Here is a 10,342-nt window from a genome sequence, read left to right as displayed (position 1 = left end):
TAATTGCACGAATATAAAGGTTTTCATTCAAATTTGATTATATATTACAAAGTTTGAATGAACACAGCTAGATTTCATCTAAACCCTAGCCTACTGGCCGCCCGGCGGTGCGTTCGACGGCCCTGCCCCGTCGTCGCCTACCCTCCGCCGCAGCTCCTGCTGCTCGCGCCGCCTCTCCATGCATAGGGCGGAGGCCAGAAGCCGCTGCTCCAGCAGCGCGTCGTCGCCTGCCCTCCCCTGCTGCGCCGCCTAGAGGGAGAGCTCGACGGCGCGGCGAATCTGCGCATCTTCGCGGGCACGGGCGTCGTCCTGGAGCTTCTTTTCCGACTCGAAGGACTCGACGAACGCTCGTTGCTGATCCGCTATCTCGTCTGGGTGCGGCCCGTCGTCGTCGGACCACTCGAAGTCGTCGTCGTCGTTATCCTCCTGCTCCACCTTGTCCTCCTCCTCCTCCATTTGTGCCTCCAGTTGCACCGCCCGCGGGTCGGCCTCCGCCGCCAACACATCCACCCACGCCCCCAGGCCGCCTGCAGTGCCGCCAGCGCCACCTCCCGCTGCTGACGCTCCTCCGCCGCCTGCCGCTGCTGACGCTCCACCGCCTCCCACCGCCGCTGCTCGATCGCCTCCCGCCGTTCACGGTACTGGAGCTCCCCTCCATGTGCTGGCGTTGCCGCTCTGCACACCACCGCTCGGCTATCTCCTCCGTCCGGCGCCACCACGCCTTTTCCGCCATGGCGGCGTCGAACGCCGCAATGGTGTCCACCAGTGCCGCCTCCTCCCACATCGTGTTCACCTCAGCTTCGGGGTCTCCCGCTGCCGACTCCCGCTATAGATGCTCCCGCTGCTCGATTGCCTCTCATCGATGCAGCCGCTGCACGCCACCGCTACGCCAGACGCCGCCACGACTCTTCCTCTACGGCAGTGTCGATGTCGGGTGCGGTGCTTCCGGTGGTGGAGGTGCTGGCGGGCACGGTGGTGGAGGGAACTGCCGGCGTCGGGCGGTTCATCATTGCGCAGTGGTGTTCGAGCGACGAGGGTTGTGCTTGCGCGGAGAAAGGGGTGTCGGCGGCTGTGGTGGCTGCCATTGAGCCGGGGGAGGGGGGCTTTTATAGACGCCGGCGGGAAGATAGCGCGGGAAGAGGCCAGAAGCGGCGGGAAGAAAGTGCGGGAACGCGCGGTGACGTGCGAACACCGACAACGCGTGGAGGTTGCGCATCACCAACGAGACATCTCATCTGCCCCTCCGTCGCCATTAAGGCAAAGCTGCAACGCTTCGTTCGTGTGTCACTGCGCCAATAACTTCCGTCGTGAGGCAGACGACGGTTAGGTTCAAACTTGAATGTGCCGCTGACGCGCCGGTCCCGCCACGCCTCGCTTTTCGTTGTGTCCGGCGTGACCCAAGCGTCCCCTGTGTAGCGGGGACAGGCTCGGGGCGCGGGACAGCGTATTGGGCCGCGCCGGACAAAAAAAGAATTTAGGGCACGCGGCTGGGAACGCTTTTATTGTCCGGCGCAGCCCAAATCCCTTTGGGGACGCTTTGGGGGATGCGGCTGGAGATGCTCTAAGGCGCGGGTGTAGAAGTAGTCTCATACTTGCCAACTTGCCCTTCCGTACTTTACTCCTTCGCATGCAACTAAGAGCATCTCCAGTCGCGTCCCCCAAACCGTCCCCCAAAGCGATTTGGGGCGCGTCGGACAAAAAAACGTTCCCAGCCGCGCGCCCCAAAGGCCTTTTTTGTCCGGCGCGGCCCGATACGGTGTCCGGCGTCCCGAGCCCGTCCCCGTCCCACAGGGGACGCACCGGGCACGCCGGACACAACGAAATGAGAGGCGAGGAGGCGCGGGCCCGACCCGTCAGCGGCTCGGACGCTCAACCGCCACATACGTAGCGACGGTGCAGTTGCCAGGAAGCGGAACCGTCGCATTGGCAACCGCGTCGACGGCGCGCCAACCCCGCCGGAATGGAGCGCCGACTCCTCGGAAGAGCAACCGCTGCTCTCTTTGACTTCTGCGCCGCCGTTCATCCGCGCTCAATAAGACCCGTACGTACGCCGTACGTACGCCACCATTCATCCAAGCCTCCATCCGACACCTCCAGCGACGATGAGCTACATCTCCCAGCTCCCGTCCGACACCTCCGGCCGAGGGAAAGCCTGCTGGCTGGCGCCATTGGTGGGAGAGAGCCAGGACGCCGAGCAGCGGCGACGATTCCCCGCCGCCAGTTGACAGCGAGGAGGAATGGCTGGGCTGGGAGGAGGACGCGGAGGAAGAAGAGAGCGAGGACGCGGCGGCGTCGGTGGCCCGTGCGAAGGCGAAGGCGGCCAAGGCGAAGGCGGCCAAGGCCAAGGCCGCCAAGGCCGCCAAGGCCAAGGCCAAGGCCAAGGCAAAGGCAAAGGCAAAGGCAAAGGCAAAGTCGCAGCCGACGTTCACCGCCGACGACGAGGAGGACTCCGACGCGTCGGGCGCCGACACCGCCTCTTCGGAAGAGGTGGCGAGCAGGAAGCGCCACCGCGATGACGACGACGAGGCGGGGCCATCAGCGAAGAAGAAGAATTAGATAGTTTATATGTATTTAATTATATTTTTCCGAAGTTTTATATATAATTAGTTTATGTTCAACCGATTTGAATATTAGTAAATAGTTTTTTCTAGCCAAAAAAAGTAATTTTAATGTTTGGGGCGGCGTTTGGGGGACGCGGCTGGGGAGCGACGTCCCCCAAACGCGGCACGAACAAAACACGTCCCCCAAACGCTCGATCCGGCGCGCTTTGGGGGACGGTTTGGGGGACGCGGCTGGAGATGCTCTAAATCACCCTGCATGCAGGCTTCCATTTCAAAGCAGTGTGCATGCAACTTCAATTGGCTGTGTGCCAGCACGCGGCATTAATTCCAGCAAAATGAGGAGGCCTGGTGTGGGTAGTTAATTCTAAAGTTTTCTCCGGCGATGAACGGCAAGGGAGAAAAATAAGGAGGGAGGTAGAGATTTATGAGGGGTACATTTGGAAACAAATCATCGCGCGTTAACCACCTTAATCGCCGTGCAGAATTTTTTACGCCTTATTCCATGGGAAGGAGGGAGTGCATAACATTTTTGGGTGAAAGTGGCTATTAGATGTGATTCCATGTGGCATTTTAAGGTCTAGTGCGTCACTATTGCATGCGTGAAATCCATGCATCGTCTCGGTGTCGTGGCAGCATGCTAAGGTTCCAGATTGTCTCAAGGTTCCATAGTCATCCCACCCATTTCCGCATGGCTATGGCTCGAGATCGAAGTTTTGGGACCTTTCCCGCCCTCTTTCAACTTTTGGCATCTTTACCGCCTGTTTTTCATTCCGCCAAATCTCCCATCCAATTTTCGGCACGCATATTTCCTGGGTTTTCCCGCCAAACTATTTCATCGGTAGATTTCATTGGTCTTTGGGAGGCCCACCATTTTTCTGATAGGTTTAATTTGTCGATAGATCTAACTTCCCGAGTGCTTCCGACGCCACCAAAATCACCTAGATCGGAGCATAGAATCTACGATTCTTGGAAAACGTTGTTGACAATATGAAAATTTGGTAGTGGGGCTAACCAAAATTAGGTGTGCTAGCCGTGGCGAAATCCAGCGAGAAAATATCGGAACAAAAGTTTTGTTCTGAAAGATATTTACAAGAAAAACGAGCGGGAAACTCCTGAAATAAATAAAAAAAACGGTGTGCTATAACAAGACGTGAACCTTGCACCTTGCATTTTAGATGCCCTTAGAGAATCACATTTTTCTTAGGCGGTGTACCCGGTTACGAAGAATAATGGTAGGTCACTGGATGATCGAAAATCTGAGCGATGGCTTTTCATTCAGGTGATCCCTAGGTAGGTCCTGCCATCCAATAGTCGTGAAAAGAGGTTATTGATAGTTTGTCTAATAGAAAGAAATACAAGTAGGAAGTGTTGAGAAATCCAGTAAGGAGAGATGAGATATTGCAACGCCCACATATCACAATTTGATCTAGGAGCTTCGTCCCCTCGCCGGCGACGCCAGTTGGTCCTCTCCGCCTCCGGTGGCGTTGGCGTCGTGGAGGTGTGACGGACAACGGCCTCTCACCGGCGGAGAGTTTTGTTCTTTGTTAGGTTGTTTTCAGTGTCTTCTTTGGGATGGTGAGGCGGCGGCTACATCCTAAAATCAGAATAAGATCCTTCTCGCCCTATCCTCTCTCCGGTGCGTCTTGCATCGGCGGAGGGCGCGTCGAGTCGTGTGCCCGGTGGATCTCCTAGGATCCGGTCGGTTTCGTGTTCGTTTGAGTGGTTTCGGGTCAGTCTCTTCCGATCTACGGTTGTCATTTTTGGCAATGGTTGTTGCTCTGGTGCGCTAGTCCTATAGGTCTTAGCACGACGACTTCCCGTTTGTCTACTACAACAAGCTCTACTACGACAAGCTTTGCCTGACTCCGGTGATGCAAGGGCGAGAACAGCGGCGCGCCTTCGGCTCGCTCGCTCATGTCTGTAGTCGTCGCTAGGTGGTTCAAAGGTCTACTTGTAATTATTATTACTTTAGATCTGCTTGCACTAGTATTGATGGTTATTAATAGATTGGCGAAATTTAGCAAAAAAAAAAAGGTGTAGAGTTTATCTTTTGATTGATGATAGAGCGTCGTTGCATCGATTCATTCTCCCTTAAACGGTAACAAAACGATTGTGCTTATCTGTATGGGCTTCGAGTATATGTGTAGCATGGTCCTTGTGGCCGGACACGTACGTACCGTTACTCGAATCAGCTAATGGATCCCTAGTTTTCGTAGCATTTGGGCGGGAGAGAACTAGTGCCGTACATGCCGGCTCCCCTTGGACAGTAGTAGCGAGCTACGAGATCGAGTTAGAAGCTAGCCTTACATTGGCTCACGTACGTGCATGTGCAGGTCGATCTGACCGCTACTTCATGCTCGGACGACTAACCTGATCAGTTCTGAATCATTTGGGGAAATTAAAGGTAGCAGTTAATTAGTAATGTTCTTAGAAAATTTTGGCATTACTTGCCTTCTTTTTTGGACGATCACAATTCAAACATTAAACAGCAAGTCTAACCAAATAGACTTTATCGACTCCCAAGTTTGAAATTAATGAACAGCAAATCTGTTCAAAAGTTTCACAAGACCTATTCTCTTCTTTGGACCTTTGGTCCACACAACAATTAGATACATTATACTAACAGCACACACAACACAGCAAATGTGACATCTACATCTAAAATTAAACTCGGACTTGGCAGTTCAATTTAACACGAATGCAAGTTAGCAACGAAAATGTGCACAGGGGAAAGAACAGTTACTACAACTTCGAGTCCGCTCCGAAATTCATCCAACCAGTATTACAAAAGAAGCAGCCAGAAGCACCGGGGGCCGAAGCAGCAGGCCAGTGAGGGAGTTCGTTGTATACCAGGCAGCAATGTCTTACTCAAAGGCAGGCCAATATGTTCGGACCCTCCCCTGCTGCAGCAAACCAAAACGGCAGGACCTGTAGCATCATATAAAACTTGACATTATTATCAACACGTGTTAAGTACTACCTATATTACCATCGGTTGCAAATAAACCATCTTGCTTGATATGCTATATAAGATAGAGCAAGTTCCCAAAGAACCACATGCACAGATGGAGATCTAGTCCTGATCAGCCCCAAAAATTACAACCAGCAACATTATACACAAAACCCTCTTAAATACCAAAAACTGAGAAAGAGGGGGTTGGATCCTGTGTGGGTGGGTTGGATTGCGCATTCAGATTCAGATTCGCCAGCGTTGGAGTGACTTTGGCTCATGCGCGCGATCGCGAGTAAAGCATCCTGGTCCTGGTTCCCGGCCTAGTAGGAGCGGATTGAACTGACTGAGAGCGTGCCGTGCTTCAAAATCGGTCCATCCACGTTTTCGGCCAGCTCGCCAACTCGATCGCTGGATTTTGAAGTCTCAATGTCAATGACGCGAGAGTGAAAAGGCAAGCCACGCCTAGCTGCTCGATACCAGACACTATAAAGAACACGCGCAAGATGCAACACACATCGCCGGGCCGGACGAACTCTGCATGGACTCAGACGTGGCTCTTGATGGCGTCGCTGTAACCCGTGCGGTCGTCGTAGAACTTGGACCACAGCATGACACCACCGTACTTGGGAGAGCCCTTGATCAGCGGCAGAACACGCGAGGTGAGCTCGCGGGCGGGCACGAACCCCGTCCCCGCAGCGTCTTTGGAAGCCGGTAGTCCAAGGAAGATTTTCCCCGCCGGCACCGACTCCCACTTCTTCCATGCGTTAAGGAATGCACTCCGACCTGCGCTAAACTGGCACTCCTCGTTGTTGTAGAACTGCACCCACACGAAGTCGAACAGGCCGGTGTTGATCGCGCCGCCATCCCACTCGTCGGGGAATGGGCACTGCGGCGCAGCGCTCAGCAGCACCGTCTTGCCCAACTTCTTCAGGTCCGTGGCGAGATTGTTCCAGAACTTGGCGCTGCCGAGCTCGATGTCGAAGTCGATGCCGTCGAGTACGGCGTCGCCCAAAGGGCGAGAGGAAGACGTGCCGCCCAGGTAGTTGTTCCATAGGTACATGGCGACCTGACTGGCGTCGCCAGGGGACGAGAGGCCGTAGCTCACGTCGCCGCCGCCGATGGAGAGCAGGACCTTGACGCCGCTGCGCTGGCACGACTGGATATCTTTGCTCTGGCTTCTGCAACCACCTGACGAGGGGTCGCAGTGGCTGGCAAGGTTTAGCTCCGGCGTCTGGCCCTTGCCGAACTTGGGAAGGAAAGCAAGGATGACAAACTCGTAGTTTCCAGACGCGCACGTCTCGGCCAGCGACGCCTCGCCGTCGTTCTGGCCCCAGTAGACGGCTATGCTGCCGGCCTGGCATGTGGCGAGGAAAGCCACGACGAGGGAGCCAGCGAGCAAGAAGGGGGTGAGAGATCGGCTTTTCATGGCTGGCCTGGGATAAATTACCGGAGCTTGCCTAGCTAGAACAAGAAAGAGTGTAGAGAGGCTACTGAGAGACAGTGAGCTGTGCTTTGTGTTTTGAGTTGTGATGGGCTATTGCATACATCTGGTGTTTTTATAGTGGCTTGATGAAGCGCCTCAGCTCGTGCCGTACGTCACGGATGCTTTTTTAAAGTAGCTTTCGATCGACCTTTCGTGGCATCGCACGTCCGCTCCTGCGTCTGAATTTACCGAGACATAGTGGTTGCGGTCAAGTAAAGTATGCACACTACTTAACCATCCGTGAATGCTTAACCACGGCAGAAACTACCCATGCTTAATTTACTCGGACTGATAACGGTTCATCAAAGATTATTGAAACAGAGCGTGCGTTCAAAACACGAACAAACCACCGTAATAAACTAGAACACCAACAATATGTGCGACAAACCAAAATTATAACGTAACAAATTTTGTTTATACAATTTATACATTAATTACCTAAAATAATTAGCTATGTTACATTAGGGCATGTACAATAATGGGGTGATGTCAGCATTTCCTTACGTTTGCCACGTTGAATTTTTGTTTAGTTGGAGGAGAGAGAAGGAAGAAAGATAAGGTTGTCTTCCTAAGGTATGATCTCTTATGAAATAAGAGAAGGCTATTTTTCTCATTGTACCACTTGTCTTCCCTTAACCGCATAATTTTCTACAAAAAATAATTAATTATCATTTATTGCAAGAGATAGCAATAAGAGCTAATGCATTGTTATTGTCGTTTATATTTATCGTCTTCTCTTGATGACGTGGATTATTGAGAGAAGGCACACATTCCCTACCATTGTACATGCCCTAATACACAACATCTGCTAGGTGATCATTGAATTGTAAACTTTGAATTCTCGTTTGATTAATAAAAGGCTGTGTGCATCAACCGATGCAGAGGCCGGGGATCACCCCATTTCGAAAAAAAAAAAATCTGCTACAATACTCTAACCTTCCTTAAAGGTGTTGTTACACTATATCCTATCACTATAGCGCTCGCACTTACCTCCTCAACGTGAGAGGACCCAGATCCATCATTATTGTGTGTATATTCACGTTGTAGGACCAAAACCTTGAGTTTGCTTCGGTGAGATAATATTTAGCAAAACCTTGAGGTCCTTCGATCTGATAAGTGCACGCATGACACGACCCGTTGTCTACTTCAAGAATAATTAGAAACCAATATTGTGCACATGTGAAATGGCGGGACTATCAAGGAGTTATTAGTAGCCTCAACCGACCATAAAAACATTTGGTGCTTTTGTCGGTAAATTTGACTTTTACCAATCTTTACTTTTCTTGAAGTTCCTTTAAAGATAGGTTTTAGAAGAGATCTAACTGATAAAGAGTGGGTGGCATGGTTGCAAGATCAATTAAAAAATATCATATGTTTCCTAAAATACTCGTGGAAACTAAATGTTAAGATATTCACGTGGTTCCTTCGTAGAAAAGTTGTACTTGTCAAGGATAACCTTCCTATACGTAAATGAAATGGGTGTAATACATAATGTTTTTGTGATTCAGAAACATTGAGCATTTTAATGACATGGAATTGGTTTTACACACATGGCAACACACTCCACAAAAGTATGGAAAAAATAGAGAATTAGAATAAATAGATTCAAACAAATAAAAATAAAAACTCGAACTAAATGAATAGAATGAACCAAATAAGTGAAAATAAAGAAATTTAAGAACACAAATTTAAGTAAGAACTACAAATCCTAAAAAAATCCGGATACGTTAAAAGTAAATGAGAGAATGTTATAAACGTAAAACTTATAAACTAGGGGAAGATATGAAATAATTTAACTATTCCATAAAAACAAGAAAATCAGAGACTTTTCGCATATAATACATGTTCTTTGTGGATCCCCTAAAGTTATTTCATTTTATTTAATTTCTTCAATTTAAGTTTTTTCCATAATATTATTCAGTACCATGTTCCGCTTATTTTTTAAATTACATTTTTATTACTGGTATTCATCTTTTTCGAGGTGCATCACTCGTCCTTGAAGGGAATCCTGACAATTGGTTGCTACAAGCCAAATAATGTTTTCATTAATTAGTAATGTAAGGTTGATTTTTTTTGTTATAAATGCTTAACTTTTGAAAATAAGATAAAGGAACACTTGAGGAGATATCAAATGAAATGAGGTATTGGATGCATCAACCCTTCGGTGTTTGAACTCGTAAAAGCAGGTAGATAAACAAATGTTTAGGAGAAGGATTTCATCAAAGAAGATCACCGTTGCCAATCACAACACTCGTCTATAGCTAAAATGTTATCGATAGTTCAACATGGACTACATATAGACTGAAATTAGTTAAGATGCACACTAAAACTCATATAGATGCATAAAACTCGGAGAAAAATATGGAACATTTTATAATTTGGAATAGATTGATACCAAAGAACTCGACGAGGTTGAATGAACAAAACACGATTATTGTAGTTATGGTGGTCAATTCCGCACAATATTAATAGAGCCTTAACAATTAAGGATTTTACATAACACCAACAATAATTATATATCCGGGGCAAAAAAATGTCAACATAATAGAACTTAGCTTCAAAATATCAATTGTGTACCTTTTATTCATAATTACACATACATGCATATCTCTAGAACACTGTTATGCTAACTACCAATATATATGATCTCGTCTCAAGGAATTTACACACTATAATATGATAAAGAACATGGTAGGCACACGACACTGAAATGTTGGACATGTGTAATACCGCGGACAAAGTGCCTTCCACAACGGAGAAAATCACACATAACTCTTGATGGAGGAACTGTATCCGCTCTGATCATCATAGTACTTAGACCACAACATGACGCCGCTCGTCCCTCATCCGTGTGGTGCTCTGAGGTCACCAGGAGGAGGCGCACCTGAGCGTTGGAGGACCGAATGAAGGTGGGAGAGATTGAAGTGGCCGGGGCGATGGGAGGTGAGGCGGCGACAGCGAGGGACGGTTGGTGGCGGCGGCAGCGGTGGAGCAGGAACGGTTCGGCGGCGACGGGGCGGATGGGTCGGGAGGCGCTAACCTTAGCAAGCGGCGGCGCTGGTTCCGTGGTTCGTGAGAGAGGCGATGTAGTCAATGAAATGGATTCGTTGGGCTTGGCCCATTCGGCCGCGATAACGCGCGACGAAGTGCGACGATGAAGGGTTTGACGTATTGGCAGAATAAGGAACACGTTCCTCCTTTTTAAGTAGTGTAGATTATGTTGTGGAATCTTTGGTAGTAATGTTTGAAGCAGCTAAAGTGACATGTCATTTGTCTAGTTTGGTGCCTTATTTGGTTCCTAGGGGAGTTGGCACATTTGGAACACACTCGCACGGTGGTGAATTG

At 49.4% G+C, this 10,342-nt stretch overlaps 1 protein-coding gene across 1 annotated transcript; it reads right to left on the bottom strand.

The window, feature by feature from the left end:
• Positions 1-6,058: 6,058 nt before the first annotated feature.
• On the bottom strand, positions 6,059-7,022 carry LOC127344350 (acidic endochitinase-like). The gene has a single exon (XM_051370586.2). The coding sequence runs from the start codon at positions 6,938-6,940 to the stop codon at positions 6,059-6,061; it is 882 nt and encodes a 293-aa protein (XP_051226546.1). The 5' UTR covers positions 6,941-7,022.
• Positions 7,023-10,342: the final 3,320 nt, after the last annotated feature.

This window comes from Lolium perenne, chromosome 3 (genome assembly GCF_019359855.2).
Source record: "Lolium perenne isolate Kyuss_39 chromosome 3, Kyuss_2.0, whole genome shotgun sequence".
Classification (NCBI taxonomy): domain Eukaryota; kingdom Viridiplantae; phylum Streptophyta; class Magnoliopsida; order Poales; family Poaceae; genus Lolium; species Lolium perenne.
Note: the sequence above shows the minus strand (reverse complement) of the source record. Positions and strands in the feature narration are given on the sequence as shown.

Bases quoted from the DNA above. Each gene is read 5' to 3' on its own strand.
- LOC127344350 (XM_051370586.2), bottom strand. From the start codon at position 6,940: ATGAAAAGCCGATCTCTCACCCCCTTCTTGCTCGCTGGCTCCCTCGTC.